The 16,643-nt window shown below is 53.7% G+C and overlaps 1 protein-coding gene across 11 annotated transcripts in view; it reads right to left on the bottom strand.

Moving 5' to 3' along the window:
• The window catches only part of EP400 (E1A binding protein p400), a 120,737-nt gene that overhangs the window by 46,726 nt on the left and 57,368 nt on the right, over positions 1 to 16,643 (bottom strand). For 9 of the 11 annotated variants that reach the window (XM_068562232.1, XM_068562231.1, XM_068562234.1 and 6 more), the window contains 8 exons: positions 11,142 to 11,278; positions 9,954 to 10,123; positions 9,412 to 9,586; positions 9,084 to 9,220; positions 6,138 to 6,324; positions 3,703 to 3,869; positions 2,096 to 2,262; positions 1,008 to 1,250 (listed from right to left, as the gene is read on the bottom strand). In XM_068562232.1, the coding sequence (XP_068418333.1) occupies positions 1,008 to 1,250; positions 2,096 to 2,262; positions 3,703 to 3,869; positions 6,138 to 6,324; positions 9,084 to 9,220; positions 9,412 to 9,586; positions 9,954 to 10,123; positions 11,142 to 11,278 (1,383 nt within the window). The remainder of the gene's footprint in view (positions 1 to 1,007; positions 1,251 to 2,095; positions 2,263 to 3,702; positions 3,870 to 6,137; positions 6,325 to 9,083; positions 9,221 to 9,411; positions 9,587 to 9,953; positions 10,124 to 11,141; positions 11,279 to 16,643) is intronic. The other 2 variants (XM_068562235.1, XM_068562233.1) reach the window with 1 other exon arrangement.

Below are 16,643 nucleotides of genomic sequence, written 5' to 3' on the forward strand. Positions count from 1 at the left end.
TCTTGCCCACAGAAACCATAAACAAGGAAAGGAAAACGGAAGAAGAGACGCAGAGATCTGTGCACAGAACTACGACTCTCCCACGAGCCCTCCTCAGTCCAGAAGTGGAGGCGTGAAAGGCGGCCTGGCCCTGCGCCCCCCAAGCACGGCTCCTGGGTACACCCCCAGGACTCCTATCCCTGGCCAAAAAGAAAGAAAAACCGAAACGTATGCAAGGGCTCCCCTCCCCTGGGCAGTGAACCAGGATAAGCGCTTTGCGTTTGCTGGCACGGAAGACAGGCTCATCACAAGAGAAAACTAGCCTGAACCCGGTGTCTCCTCGCGACACTACTTCTCTCTCTCTCCTGTCTCTCCAGAAAGGCCTCAACACAACTTGTGCCAACAGATAAAGTGCTCCCGGTGGCATCTGAGAAATGGTGTAGCCCAGGACAGTTTCCATCAGGGTACTTCCAACAGCAGGATGGACAGAGGTAGTACCCTAATCGCGCTGGTCACAATAAAAAGTTCTATTTAAAAAATGTAAGAAGGTTGCGATGTTTCAGTGAATTATTACAAAATGTCTCACTTGAGCAATAGTCATTCCAGATTTAAATTTGGTAATAAGCAAGAGACTAAAAGGAAGTCGAACCCTAGTTCACAAGGCTTTCGTTTTATTGCCCTTTGCTCTCCGAGGGGCCCTGGAGGCTGACGGGACAAACCCGCAGCTCACTAAGGAGAAGTGCCATCCTTGGCCACCGAGGCAGAGCACGAGCACAGGAGAGAAGCAAAGCTGACGGATGGGGTCAGAAGGAAGGACAGAGAAAGGACAAGAGCCTGGACTCTGGCCCTGAGCGAGCCCTCCCTCTGTAAATTTAGGGCTGGAAAGGACAGCGTGGCGAAAGGCAGCACCGGACACGGGGTCGGGGAGACAAAGGGAGTGGACAGCGAGGCTCTTCACACGCCACTCGTGTGAATGCAACGTCCTTGTGCAAAGAGGTGGCAGACCCAGGAGAGGTGAAGCCACTTACTAGGCAGGCGCGCCTGGGCCTGCGAGGTGAGCACCAGCCCCTGAGGCAGCGCGCTCTGCCCGGCCGGGTGCGAGGGGGCCTGGGCCTGGGGCTGGGGCGGGCCCGGGGTGGAGGCCGGGGCAGTGGTTTGAGCCCGCAGTTTCACAGGATGGGCTGGGCTAGGTGCTGTGCTGAAGGTCGAGGCGGGCTGGTGTCTCGGAGCACCGGTGGAGGCCTGAGAGGTCTGAAACGGGGTTGCTGGCGCTGCAATCGATAAGGTTGGTTTGTGCAAAGCTGTTAGAGGTTCTTCAGAAAATGCAGTATTAAACTCGAATTTTAAAGAAATAAAACAAACATTACTTCACACCGCCTCTCAAAGGAGACGCCCTCTCTAAAAAAGGGGGTAGGTGGTCTATAGGATGAGAGAAATCTAATTTTTTATCCGTCGTTAACTATTGGTATTTTCACTTTGAGCCACCAGTCCGCGACACGGTGCACTTCTGGAGTAAACGGGAGCATCACAAGCCGGCCCCTGTGGGCGTGTCCGTGAGAACCACATCTTAACCACGCACGGAGGTCAGGCAGCGCTGGCGTCCCCAGCTGCACGAGGAGCTCTCGCAACAAGCAGCTCTGGCATTTATGAAGATCTCAGAAAAACACAGTGGACTTGACATTGAGGACCCCGTGGGTTCGGATTAGAAGATAATTTTTATTACCTTTTCTGCCATTTAACCCTATCCTTCTTCAAGTAACAATCAGGTTACATTGAAGCGGTGGCAGAGAACACAAAAGCAGACTTCCTCAGAAGTTTCATAAATGACTTCGACATGCGTTTCCCGACATAAAAGAGAACGTTTCTGCCGAGGTACATCTTCACCATCACATCAACAGTAACTCGACTAAGAAGGGGATATCTTGTACAGTTCAAAGACATAAAAGCTTAAAACTCACGTGAGAACTACACACGGTCTCCTGGGCAGAGCCAGAGTGGACGGTCCCACTCCTGCTCAGAGGAGTGTTCACACGTCCCCGTGTTGCCAGGGAAGCACGAGGAACTTCTTCCACAAAAACCCTCTGTGGTGCCGAGCATACCCCCACGAGAGGCATACCTTTTGCATCCGGATTTGCAGAGAACGTGGCGATGGGCGGCCGTCCTCGAACGTGGCCCTGCGGCGTGGCAGTGGCTGTGGGCGTGGCCGTCCGGGGCGGGTGTGTGCTGGGGAAAGCCACGGTGCGGCCCTCGGGCTTCTGGCCGTACTGCACGGGCTGAAACAACCTGGACGCCCGAGCGCGGGCAGGAAGACACGAGCACTGCTGAGACGCGGCAGGCACGGCCTCCTGGATGGGCCCTGGGGATACAGGGCCGCCCCGCGGGCAGTGGGGTTCCCACCCCGGGTGCAGTTTAAAGAGGGGCGGGGGGATTTCTAAATGCTGTGCTAAGAAGCAGCGCTCACCAGGGACCCTGAGGGAGGCGCTTAGTACCCAAAAATGGTACATCTACCCCAACGCTTGGGCGACGCAGGGGTGAACGTGATTAAGGCCCCATGAACGTGGACTAGAAAAACCGCGTCTAACGCGTGAAGTCCATTCTGCGACTCTTCTGAATACGAGTAAAGCGGGGTGAAAAGTCAACGTGCACGACTAGGTAAGAAGGCAGTGCGGGAAATGGAGAGAACGGCAGAAATGGTCAAGGCGCCCCACAGGCACCCGTGGGCGAAGCTGTGACGGGGGATCCGCGCCACGGCTGCTTCGCCCGATTTCACCTCAGCAGCGCGCTCCTCCCACTCCTTCAACCTGGAAAACCACGACGGCAGCACTTCTACACCGAAACCCCCGTGCACTGCGCAGCCGGCAGAAAGCCACTGAACGAGGCCGCGCCAGCCCCGAGAGGACTGCGGCTTCGTTGCCCGGGCCGTGTGTTTAACTGAGGGCTGCAGGCTCCTGTGAGCGTGGGCCAGGCAGCTGAGGCGAGGGTGGTCGGATCCCAGTCGCCAGGGAGGTCACACAGAGGAAAGGCAACAGGAACGGGCTGCCATCTGCAGAGCTGGCCCGTTTCTCTCTAGAACACCTGTTTGCTTTCTCTTTGTTTTTAGCTGGAGCACAGAGTTGTGCACAAACCCGGCTCCACGGGGGTAGCCTATCTTGAGTCACGTGTTTCGAGTTCGTCCATCTACACGCACTGCTCCTCCCAGTCTCGTGGCGCCTGCATCACGTCCCGGAAGGCCCTCGATGCTGCAGTCAGGGGTGGAGCCTCCGCCAGACCTCGGGGCCGCAACCCCGCCCCCCCGCACTGCCCCCCTGCCCTCCGGCTCCGACGGCTGCCACCACACCCGCACCAGGCGCCCCACCCCTGACCACCTCCCCACGCAGAGCCCTCCCAAAGCCCCACGCTTCTTCAAGATGATGAAAAGAGCCTCTCCTGCGCCCTGAGCACCCCTGCTGTTTATCCCAGGATCCAAGGACATCTGGGCAACTTCCAGGAGAAGCAGAGAGCCAAATTAGATGATGAGCCTTTCTTTCCACAGGCTGTAGCCCCAGTTCTCGTGTGGAGCTCCAAGCCGGTGGTCCCGGGTCTGCCCGAGAGGCTGCGGGGCCGGGGTCCCTTTCAGCGGGAGGAAGAGGGGATGCCACCCAGACCCCACGACACACGACCAGCCAGGACCCAGCCAGAGACGGCCGGTGAGCAGGAAGTGGCGCTCCACGCCCCACTACACACCTGCCAGGCTTCAGTCTGACGGCCGCTGGCCTGCCCGACGGAGGCGGCGCGGTGAGCAGGTCCTCGAAGAGCTTCCGTGTCACCTTCCTCTTACCCAGCAGTTCCGCCTCGTGGTGAGTCATTTTATTTTCTAAGCCGATAAGGTCAAATATAGAAAGGTCGGTTTCCTAAGGAGAAAAAGAAAACAACTTCGCTACAGGAGGCAGGAAAAAAACAACTGACTAGGAATCCAAGTCGATTCCAAACCGGGAAGGCCAGGCCCCTCGCAGCCGTCTTGCTGAGCGGCACCCGCCGGACCTCGGTGTGCTCAGTTACCCAACTTCAAGGTGGGAGTGATGGCACGTGGCCATCCTGAGTGGCAGTGGGAAAGGAGAGGGTGGCGCTTAAGAGACAGACTAGACTCAGCAGAGAGGGACGAGCCTGGAAAACGCTCGTCTAAACGGATGGAGATGCTCAGCCTCGTCAGGGAGGCTGACGGAGAGACCCTAGCGCGCTGGTGCAGGTGCAGCGGGCGTGTGGCACGTCGCTATGTCCGGAGCCCTGGAGACGTTCACTCCACCCGTGCTTCTCTTGGATGTTCTCACTCCCACCAGGATGGCGGGAATCAAAGAGGATGGACAGCAGGGGTGGGCAAGGATGTGGACACGTGAATGCCCCCACCCCCTCACACCCTGGTGGGGACGGGAAACCTGGCAGCCACCATGCAAGGCAGTTGATCAAAAGGTTAAACATGGACTCAACACGTGACCCTGCAACTCCTCGCCCGTCAGACATGTGCCCAAGAGGAGCCCCACAAGAAGGGAGCCCCATGCCCACAAAAAACTTGCACATGAATGTGCACTCGCAGGGGCCAAAAAGTGGAAACCACCCAAGTGCCCATCAGCTCGAGGATGGATGAACACACTGCGGTCCAGCCAGACAACGGAGGAAGGAGATTCTGACACAGGCTGCAACGTGGGTGAGCTCTGAAAATATTATGCTCAAGTGAAGTGAGCCATTGATATAGAATACCTGGACCTGGTGAATCCACAGAGACAGATGCAGGTAAGTGGCTGCCAGGGCTGGGAAGGGGAGGCGGAATGGGAATGACAGTGCGTGTGGATTTTCTCTTTGGGGTAATGAAATGTTCTAGCATTAGTGGTGATGGTTGCAGAACTCTGTGAATATACTCAAACCAACGAACTGTACGCCTCAGAACAGTGAGTTTTACGATAATGAACTAACTCAATAAAACTGTTTTTAAAATGAAAACACAACATAAAAACTACTATCCATGAAACATCTCCCCACCCCACCGGTATCTTGAGGTAGCCTGCTTCTGATGCATCTTTATCCCCCATGGCTCAACTTTTCTTTAACTCAACGAAAAACTCATCCCTACGTTATGAGTGGTAATCGTAAGAGTGGATGGATGTATATGTATAACTGAGTCACTTTGTTGTACACCTGAAAGTAATACTATAAGTCAACTACACTCCAATAAAAGAGTAGTAGGCGTAGCGGTAGGAATCACATCACGTAACTCACCACATACTGCTTACCAACCAGGCCCTTCCTCAGACCATCACGTACATTAACTGACCGACTCCTCACGACTTCCCGGTGTGGTGAGGAAACCGAGGCAGACGGACCAGCCAAGGCCGCACTCCTCACGGGGCAGAGCCGGGACATGAGCCCCTGCAGTCTGGCCCCAGGGTCCCTGTCCTGTCCACACCCCGACCCTGCACAAGCCTATCAAAGCCACAGAGCTGGTTCCTGTTTCTCCGCGTTTGTGAGACCTCGGTCCCTGGTCCTCTGGGGTGGAGACAGCCAAGGGGAACTCAGGCACCAGCCTGCCAGCGGCCGGCCGGCCTGGGCAAGCTCTCGGCCTCCCGCGTGGAATCCAGAGCAGGAATGACGGCCCCTGAGGGCTCGGCCCTGCCCCTCTGAGAGCCACGCGAGCTCGGCACGCTTGTGCTCAGAACCACCCAACCTAACCCAATCTCTTTTGTTTTAAAAATTTTGGTTTTGGAAAAACTTGCCAAAATTACCCCAAAATTCAAACACAGAAAGGTATACAACTCTACTTTTTTGGTCAAAAAATAACCGAGTTTCCCCACCTAGGGACGGTTACTAACATTTTAACAGAAAGGCCCCCGCAGGCCTCAGATGGCGCGCGCCTGTGAGGACACCCCCGCGGTCCCGCAGTTCCGAGCCCTGCTCTCCTCCACATGCTCTGCCGTTTCTCATGGGCCAACGGCCAGGCGAGGAAAACCCTCCCTGCTCCTTCACACTGTGGGCTCAGCCCTCGGGGCCCATTGCAAAGCGGCTTCTAGGTCGAGGGGAAGGCCCAGCATCAGGCGATCGCGAAACGCAGGACGCACGTTAGTGGAGACCGCTGTTCCGGAAGCACCCGGAACAGCCCTCAGGCAGAGCCCCCCGCACCCTCTCCGTACCTTCCAGAAGTCTCCGTCGAGCGCCTTCAGGATGAGCGAGGCCGAGCGGTAGTGCAGCGGCCCCGCCGAGTAGGAGGACTCCGGCAGCCGGGGCGCCACCAGCCCGGGGTGGTTGCAGATCCGCTGCAGCCGCAGGAGGAGGCGCAGCACGTCCACAAAGTGCCCGCTCTTCAGAGCTTCCTGCGTCCTGCGCGGGGAGAGACACCAGCACTGCCGCGGCTGCCAGCACGTGCCAGCCGGGCTCCTCGCCCCCACCGCCCTGGCTCCACAGACACGCCGTCGGCGCGCTCTGCCCAGACCTGGCTAGCACAGCAACGACGTCCGGACCCACCTCCGCGTGGCCAGGGTCCTCAGACTTGCTCACCGCCCCCGTGAGACAGGACGGGCGGCCAGAGAGCCAGCGCACGCGGCAGACGCGAGCAGCCCTCCTCGCCTCCCGCCAGCAGGGACGCCGCCATTCTCCACGGCAGCCACGACGAGCGCCGGCAGGCAGTGGCGGGGTGAGCACACCCGGCCTGGGGGAGAAGGCCCTCGAGGGGCAGGGGTAAGAGCGACTGGACGGGGTGGTCCAGTGAAGGAGGAGACCCACAGGCCTGACACCGCGCCAGCGCCACGGGGGCCACGGTGCGGGGGCTGCACGGAGGCCAGCTGAGACCTCCAGGCTGGGGGCCCCCAAGGGCGGCCGCAGAGCACAGCGCGCCCAGCGGGCGAGGCAGGAAGGAGCCGTGGAGCGGGGCGGGCAGGGACTCGGGAGCAGAGGGGGAGGAGAGGGGACGGGGGGACGGGGGGACGGCCCGGCTGGTGGAGCACCAGCGTCCTGAGACCAGGGAGCCACGCCTGGGGAAGCCAGTCCCGCACACATGGGATCTGTGGTGCCCGGGGGACAGGTCAAGCCGCCACAGGAGGACGCGGTCAGCCCGGGGGCCCGGGCAGCTCCCGCCAGGACGGAGCGCGTGGGCGCAGGGGCGGAGCGGAGCGGGGTGGGGTCGGGGACATGGACGGCGCACAGGCGGTGCCAGAGAGCAGAAGGGGAGAGGGAAGGGCGGCCGTTCAGAGGCCAGTGATATGTGTCTGGATGACACAGGAGAGAAAACGCGAGAAACCGAGAAAACTGCAAATGGAGGCTCCTGAGGGGCTGGGCTCAGCGCCCACCGGAAGGCCCGTAACAGAAACCAGGAGGAGGTGGTGCCACCACAGGCGGGTCCACACGGGCGGGTCTGCAGGGCTCTCCGGGAAGGCGGTAGAAACGTGTGACACGGCCGCCACGCAGACGGCAGGAAGGCGCTGACCGGGAGCGATGCCCAGAGCCCACCCGAGGACCCCGAGACCGTCGCGTCAACACGCACCGAGGCGTGCGGGGCACGCCCGGGAGCCGCCGTGGGGTCGGTGCAGGCCTGCTCACGGCCCCCCCTGACTTGACCAACAGGCCCGAGAGAAAGAGGTGCAGGGACCTGAAGACGGGGAAGCTCCCCGCCGCTCCATCGGGACCTTGCGGCACAGGACAACCTAGGCTCTGCTGGCCCAGTGGCTCCGGGATGCAGGGGCCTCTCCTACGGGCACACGGAGAGCATCCCACACTCGACGAGCGGGCCCGAGGTCGTCACTGCCAAGTGCAACCCAAGCGACGTCCCACGGCACGTCACCGAAAAGCGACAGGGCAAGCGTCCGGAGGACGCCGAGGCTCTGTCTGGGTGAAGGGATGCCCTGGCCGCACGAGCCCGCGCCTGCTGGCCCAGGACCCGCCCTCTGCGCACGCTGCAATTCTCTCTGGATCAGCACGGGCTGAGATAGCTGATCGCCAGCAGGCGCCAGCCATGCCGCAGGCTGTCTGCTCCCACAGTGTCCAGGAAGCAGGATCTGTCACTGCACGTGTTGTCAGGGGTGGGGCCTCCACAGCTCCTACGCCTGACTGAGATGGTCAACGGCCTGCCGCAGCACGACGCTGGTTGTCAAGGACTGGCTACTTGCACTCTGTCCTAACGCTGTCTAAAAAGAAGCCTGTAACACAAGCAGGCATTAACAGCAAAACCCTCTCCGGCACACTTGCTGTTGCGGACGCTATTCGGACAACTTTACGCACTTAAGCACACGACGCTCGCAGCCAGGCCCAGAGCATCTGCCCGCGTGCTACGTAAGGCTGTGCCAGGCGACCCAGCTTCCGGAGCAGGGCCACCGCCCCGCCACCTGCCTCCAGAGCCTCGGGGCCCCAGCCCGCACCTGTGCCCAGGCCTACACCTCGCCCTCCAGGTCCCGCCCACGAGGAGCGGGCAGGCGAGCCAGGTGAGCAGCCCGCCCGTCACTTGGCACAGAAACGTGGCAGCTTGCTGTGGAATGCTGAGCCCCCGCTCGGGCTGCCAAGGGTGAGTTCGTGGGGAAACTGGTGAGCTCTGCACAGAGGGGTGTAGTACTGAGGGCAAGTACATGTAAAATCTTCGAAACTTTAATCCCACGGACTTATTTTTGTTTTTTTTTATATAAACTCAGGAATACAGAGTACATGACAAAAAGAGCCGAACAGGTCACGGGAAGGATCACGGACAGGACGGGGCCCCACCCTTCTAGGGTCCATACGGAGGTGCCCGCGGCCATCTGGTGTGGCCCTGCAGCGCCACCTGCGCCGGACCACACGGCACGGGGGCCTCGGTCCCACGTCCGACCCGTGGCTGTGAACGCACGAGCCACCCAATCAGCATGGCCCCCTGCGTGAACCTCCAGTGCGGCACCGGGCGGCGTGCGACGCCGTGCTCCTGCTGGGCCGGCTCTGGGCACAGCCTCTGACAGGACCAGGGAGGGGCAGCCCGCCAGCCTGAGAGGAGCGGAGCCGCCAGGGCCGGGCGTGAGCATGGCCTCCAGCTGCAGAAGCCCACCCCCGAGGAGCCTTCTGGAAGGCCGGGGGGCTCGCTCTTCCCCAGGAAGGTGGCCAGGAGCGCGCAGCCCTGAACTCACCCCGGCTGCAGGATGACATCCTCGTACAAGGCCTTCTGTCGATTGGAGAGGCGGCACTTCAGGACGTGCTCGTATTTTTTCGTTAGCTGCTTCTCCACATCTCTCTTAGTTCTCCGCAAAATAAAGGGCTGTGTCACCTGAAAGAAGAAAGTCCTCCTTGTCTCCACTGCAGCCGTGGCCCGTCCGCGCTAGGTCGGGGGTGCTTCTCGGGCAGGGAGCGCGGCGGCGGGGCGGCCGGGCAGCACGGCGGGGCGGCAGGGCGTGGCGGGGCAGCGGGGCTGCGGGGCAGCGGGGCAGTGGGGCTTGGCGGGGCGGCGCGGCCGCGTACCCGGTGCAGCCGGATGACCACTTTGTGGTAGTAGTCCTGGCTCTCCTCGCTGGGGGCCTTCAGGGGGAAGTGCAGGTAGGGCCTGGAGAGGCCCGGGACGAGGAAGTGCACCATGGTCCACAGCTCCAGGAAGGTGTTGTGCAGGGGGGCGTCGATGAGCAGCAGACGCTGCTGGCTGCACACACAACGGGAGACGACACCTGAAACGTCAAGCTGCCCGCACAGCCTTTCTCTGCAGATACTCAAGGAGAGGGACGACGACCCTATGGAGCTAACACACACAGACGCTCACACACACACACACAGACGCTCACACACACACGCTCACACACACACACACGCTCACACACACACACACGCTCACACACACACACACACAAGCACGTCTTGAGGAACGGACTGAATTAAATGAGCGCCTTCAGTGAGGGGAGCCCTTGAAGCTGAAAGGCCATCCTGGGCGTCTTCAGTTTCCTACGGTTCCTCCAAAGAACCTTTACATCAACAATACCCAGCACATGGCATGCGGAGAGGGGTGGCCAGACCTCTGCAGGGTGAACACGGCCTCCCAGTGCCTCTCGGTCATGCCCTTCACGCGCTGCATCTCGTCGATGACCAGGCACTTCCAGCGCATCCGCGTGAAGGACGCGTAGCCCTTGAAGAACTGCTTGTAGGACGTGATGCAGACGTTGAAGCGGTTGGGCTCTGTCCACCCCTGCAGCACAGAAGCCAGGCCTCACTGTCTGCGCAGGAACAAGCGGCCTGGAGAGGACTTCTGCGCGCGCTCACTACCCACCTAACCTGCCCCACCGCCATCACCCCTCCTCTTCCTTGGTAACCTGCTCTCTCACCACACAGAAAACAGCTGTTTATGTTTTATGACCTTTTTCTTTAGGAGGCTAAGCACTTGTGTGGACAAATTAAGAAACTGCTTTGGAGGCATTAACAATCGCTTTTGGAAAACAGATCAGCACACAGTATCCAGAAGTGGGGCTCACTTTCATAGTGTATCATCTTAGTGATGGAACATGTATTCAGAAGATGATAGGAAATGTGAATATCTATGTTGCAGCTGACTACATTCTAAGCTATTAAAAAGCAAATTAATAACCAGAGAGTAAAAAAAAAAAAGAGAGAGAAAAAAGAAAAGACCCCTCAAAGTACTCACTTTTTAAGTGAGTATTACGCAACACAGTAGAGTCTAATCATAAGCCAAAATTTTCTCTCAGATGAAAAATTTTGTAACATACTTTTACTTAGAATCTAGTACTAGAAACTACTGGGCAGAAAATAGAAAAATGAGAGTCCAAATTTGTTTCAGACGCTCATCTGTTTGTCACAAATATTCCTAATAAACACATCCACGGGAATTATTTTACGGATTTGTAATTCAGAACTCAGGATGCATCACAATTTCTTATTTCTGCCTTGATAACCAACAGGTCTACAGTTTAAAAGGATGACGGCACCTCCGGAGAGCATCTGAGCTCTGGGGGAAGCTCCCTCACCTCCTGGGGGGTGAACACAAGCCCTGCAGGGAACGGCCGGTTTCCCGAGCGTAGTCTATGCTTCAAGGGGGCTCTGAGGCCAGACAACCAGAAGGTCTCGTATCTCACAAACGAGTGACTGACAATAATTACACTAACAAGCATGCGCTGACACTTTGAAATGTGTCTTCTATAGAAATTAAGATGTTTTCCGTTTAGTTCTATTTCAAGTTTAAACTAACATACCTGTCTCTTTGCCTTGAGTTCTCTATGGCTGCCAACATACAAGAGCGTTTTGAGCCCCGGACACCAGCGCTTCAGTTCAAGCTCCCACTTGAGTATGTTACAGCCCCTCACAACGACCAGATGAGGGCCCCAGTTGCCTACACAGGAGACATACAAGTGCCCTCTGTAACAAAACCCATCTGTCCAGGGCAGGTGCCCGGCCAGCAGGTGTGCGTGAGGCCAGGGCGCGACTAGAGCAGACGTCACTGGGACGCGGGGGTGTCCCCGCCCGCCCTACAGCACAGCCGCCACCATCAGGACGGGCCGCTCCCCTGCTCCCAGGGCCACGGCAGGACGCACTCAACGAAGAGAGGCTGAATGAGTGAGTAGCCAGTAAAATGAGAACGTATTCAAACACGACCCCTTAACGTAAGCAGGGGAAGGACTCTCATCTACAGCGAACAATGCTCAGAAAGGACGAACCCTCAGCCTCGAGCCCCGCGGCCAGCACGGCCCGCTGGCAGCCCCATGCTACAGGCGCTGGTCCCACACTCACGCTCATGACAGTCCCCAACCACTAGTCAGAACACACCCAAACCCATCCCAACCCAGCCCAAAACACACGGTTTCAACTGCAATCTTCGGAAAAGTAAGCGTTTCTTAAATTTCTGGGCAATACACACATAAATTTCAACTTCTGTGCTACAAATAAACATAAACCAAGTTAAAAGTCAGAAATGGCAGGCTTGGAAAAAATATCTGTAACACACACATCTACAGCCATTACGGCTCATAAGCAAAGTGTTACTATTGATCCTTAAAAAGAACCACCTAAAATGGGAGAAAATATTTGCAAACAATACAGTTGACAAGGGTTTAACATCCAAAATATACAAACAGTTCATAAAACTCAATATTGAAAAAACAAACACCTCAATCAAAAAAATGGGCAGAAGACCTAAATAGACATTGCTCCAAAAAAGACATACAGATGGCTAAGAGGCACATGAAAAGATGCTCAACATTGCTAATTATCAGAGAAATGCAGATCAAAACTACAGTGAGATATCACCTCATACCGGTCAGAATGGCCATCATCAAAAAGTCTACAAGCAGTAAACGCTGCAGAGGTTGTGGAGAAAAGGGAACCCTCCTACACTGTTGGTGGGAATGTAAGTTGGTGCAGCCGCTATGGAGAACAGCATGGAGGTTCCTTAAAAAACTAAAAATAGAGCTACCATATGATCCAGCAATCCCAATCCTGGGCATATACCCTGAGAAAACTACAATTCGAAAGGATACACGCACCCAATGGTCACAGCAGCATTATTCACCCATCAACAGAGGAATGGATAAAGAAAATGTGGTGTGTACACACACACACACACACACACACACGAATACTACTCAGCCATAAAAAAGAATGAAATAATGCCATTTGCAGCAACATGGGTGGACCCAGAGATTATCATACTGAGTGAAGTAAGTCAGAGAAAGACAGATATTATGTTAACACTTATATGTGGAACCTAAAAAATAATACAACTGAACCCATTTACAAAACAAAAAAGATTCACAGACACAGAGGGGAAAAAAAAAAACAACTTATGGTTACCAAAGGGAATTAGGAGTATGGGATTAACAGATACAAACTACTATACATAAAATCGATAAGCAGGGCTTCCCTGGTGGCACAGTGGTTGAGAGCTGCCTCCCAATGCAGGGGACGCGGGTTCGAGCCCTGGTCTGGGAGAAGCCCATGCGCCACGGCTGCTGGGTCTGTGCTCTAGAGTCCGCGAGCCACAACTACTGAAGCCTGCACGCCTGGAGCCCGTGCTCTGCAACAAGAGAGGCCACCGCAATGAGAGGCCTGCACACCGCGGCGAGGAGTGGCCCCCGCTAGTCGCAACTAGAGAAAAGCTCGCATGCAGCAACGAAGACCCAACACAGCCAAAAATAAATTAAAAAAAAAACAAAACAACCGACAAGCAGTAAGGATTTACTATAGCACAGGGAACTATATTCAGTATCTTGTAAAAAAAAAAAAAAAAATCGGGGGATTAACCAAGATGGCGGAGTAGAAGGACGTGCTCTCACTCCCTCTTGCGAGAGCACCAGAATCACAACTGGCTGCTGGACAATCATCGACAGGAAGACACTGGAACTCACCAAGGAGGATACCCCACGTCCAAGGACAGAGGAGAAGCCACAGTGAGACGGTAGGAGGGGCGCAATCAGAGTAAAATCAAATCCCATAACTGCTGGGTGGGTGACTCACAGACTGGCGAACACTTATACCACAGAAGTCCACCCACTGGAGTGAAGCTTCTGAGCCCCACGTCAGGTTTCCCAACCTGGGGGTCCGGCAACAGGAGGAGGAATTCCTAGAGAATCAGACTTTGAAGCCTAGTGGGAATTGATTGCAGGACTTTGACAGGACTCGGGGAAACAGAGACCCCACTCTTGCAGGGCACACACAAAGTAGTGTGCGCATCGGGACCCAGGGGAAGGAGCAGTGACCCTGGGGGAGACTGAACCAGACCTACCTGCTGGTGTTGGGGGGTCTCCTGCAGAGGCGGGAGGTGGCTCTGTTTCACCGTGGGGACAAGGACACTGGCAGTGGAGGTTCTGGGAAGTGCTCCTTGGCGTGAGCCCTCCCAGAGTCTGCCATTAACCCCATCAAAGAGCCCAGGTAGGCTCCAGTGTTGGGTTGCCTCAGGCAAAACAACCAACAGGGAGGGAACCCAGCCCCACCCATCAACAGTCAAGTGGATTAAAGTGTTACGGAGCTCTGTCCGCCACAGCAACAGTCAGCTCTACTCACCACCAGAGCCTCCCATCAAGCCTCTTAGATAGCCTCAACCACCAGAGGGCAGACAGCAGAAGCAAGAAAAACTACAATCCTGCAGCCTGTGGACCAAAAACCACATTCACAGAAAGATAGCAAGATGAAAAGGCAGAGGTCTAGGTACCAGATGAAGGAACAAGATAAAACCCCAGAAAAACAACTAAATGAAGTGGAGATAGGCAACCTTCCAGAAAAGGAATTCAGAATGATGATAGTGAAGATGATCCAGGACCTCGGAAAAAGAATGGAGGCAAAGATCGAGAAGATGCAAGAAATGTTTAACAAAGACCTAGAAGAATTAAAGAACAAACAAACAGAGATGACCAATACAATAACTGAAATGAAAACTACACTAGAAGGAATCAATAGCAGAATAACTGAGGCAGAAGAACGGATAAGTGACCTGGAAGACAGAATGGTGGAATTCACTGCTGCGGAACAGACTGAAGAAAAAAGAATGAAAAGAAATGAAGACAGCCTAAGAGACCTCTGGGACAACATGAAACGCAACAACATTCACATTATAGGGGTCCCAGAAGGAGAAGAGAGAGAGAAAGGACCAGAGAAAATATTGGAAGAGATTATAGTCGAAAACTTCCCTAACATGGGAAAGGAAATAGCCACCCAAGTCCAGGAAGCGCAGAGAAGTCCCATACAGGATAAACCCAAGGAGAAACACGCCGAGACACATAGTAATCAAAATGGCAAAAATTAAAGACAAAGAAAAATTATTGAAAGCAGCAAGGGAAAAACGACAAATAACATACAAGGGAACTCCCATAAGGTTAACAGCTGATTTCTCAGCAGAAACTCTACAAGCCAGAAGGGAGTGGCATGATATACTTAAAGTGATGAAACGGAAGAACCTACAACCAAGATTACTCTACCCGGCAAGGATCTCATTTAGATTTGATGGAGAAATCAAAAGCTTTACAGACAAGCAAAAGCTAAAAGAATTCAGCACCACCAAACCAGCTCTACAACAAATGCTAAAGGAACTTCTCTAAGTGGGAAACACAAGAGAAGAAAAGGACCTACAAAAACAAACCCAAAACAATTAAGAAAATGGTCATAGGAACATACATATCGATAATTACCTTAAACGTGAAGGGATTAAATGCTCCACCCAAAAGACACAGGCTTGCTGAATGGATACAAAAACAAGACCCATATATATGCTGTCTACAAGAGACCCACTTTAGACCTAGGGACACATACAGACTGAAAGTGAGGGGATGGAAAAAGATATTCCATGCAAATGGAAATCAAAAGAAAGCTGGAGTCGCTATACTCATATCAGATAAAATAGACTTTAAAGTAAAGAATGTTACAAGAGACAAAGAAGGACACTACATAATGATCAAGGGTTCAATCCAAGAAGAAGATGTAACAATTATAAATATATATGCACCCAACATAGGAGCACCTCAATACATAAGGCAACTGCTAACAGCCATAAAAGAGGAAATTGGCAGTAACACAATAATAGTGGGGGACTTTAACACCTCACTTACACCAATGGACAGATCATCCAAAATGAAAATAAATAAGGAAACAGAAGCTTTAAATGACACAATAGACCAGATAGATTTAATTGATATTTATAGGACATTCCATCCAAAAACAGCAGATTACACGTTCTTCTCAAGTGCGCACGGAACATTCTCCAGGATAGATCACATCTTCGGTCACAAATCAAGCCTCAGTAAATTTAAGAAAACTGAAATCATATCAAGCATCTTTTCTGACCACAACGCTATGAGATTAGAAATGAATTACAGGGAAAAAAACGTAAAAAAGACAAACACATGGAGGCTAAACAATACGTTACTAAATAACCAAGAGGTCACTGAAGAAATCAAAGAAGAAATCAAAAAATACCTAGAGACAAATGACAATGAAAACATGACAACCCAAAACCTATGGGATGCAGCAAAAGCAGTTCTAAGAGGGAAGTTTATAGCTATACAAGCCTACCTAAAGAAACAAGAAAAATCTCAAGTAAACAATCTAACCTTACACCTAAAGAAACTAGAGAAAGAAGAACACACAAAACCCAAAGTTAGCAGAAGGAAAGAAATCATAAAGATCAGAGCAGAAATAAATGAAATAGAAACAAAGAAAACAATAGCAAAGATCAATAAAACTAAAAGCTGGTTCTTTGAGAAGATAAACAAAATTGATAAGCCATTAGCCAGACTCAGCAAGAAAAAGAGGGAGAGGACTCAAATCAATAAAATCAGAAATGAAAAAGGAGAAGTTACAACAGACACTGCAGAAATACAAAGCATCCTAAGAGACTACTACAAGCAACTCTATGCCAATAAAATGGACAACCTGGAAGAAATGGACAAATTCTTAGAAAGGTATAACCTTCCAAGACTGAACCAGGAAGAAACAGAAAATATGAACAGGCCAATCACAAGCAATGAAATTGAAACTGTGATTAAAAATCTTCCAACAAACAGAAGTCCAGGACCAGAAGGCTTCACAGGTGAATTCTATCAAACATTTACAGAAGAGCTAACACCTATCCTTCTCAAACTCTTACAAAAAATTGCAGAGGAAGGAACACTCCCAAACTCATTCTATGAGGCCACCATCACCCTGATACCAAAACCAGACAAAGACACTACAAAGAAAGAAAATTACAGACCGATATCACTGATGAATAT

This window comes from Eschrichtius robustus, chromosome 14 (assembly GCF_028021215.1).
Source record: "Eschrichtius robustus isolate mEscRob2 chromosome 14, mEscRob2.pri, whole genome shotgun sequence".
NCBI classification, from domain to species: Eukaryota; Metazoa; Chordata; class Mammalia; order Artiodactyla; family Eschrichtiidae; genus Eschrichtius; species Eschrichtius robustus.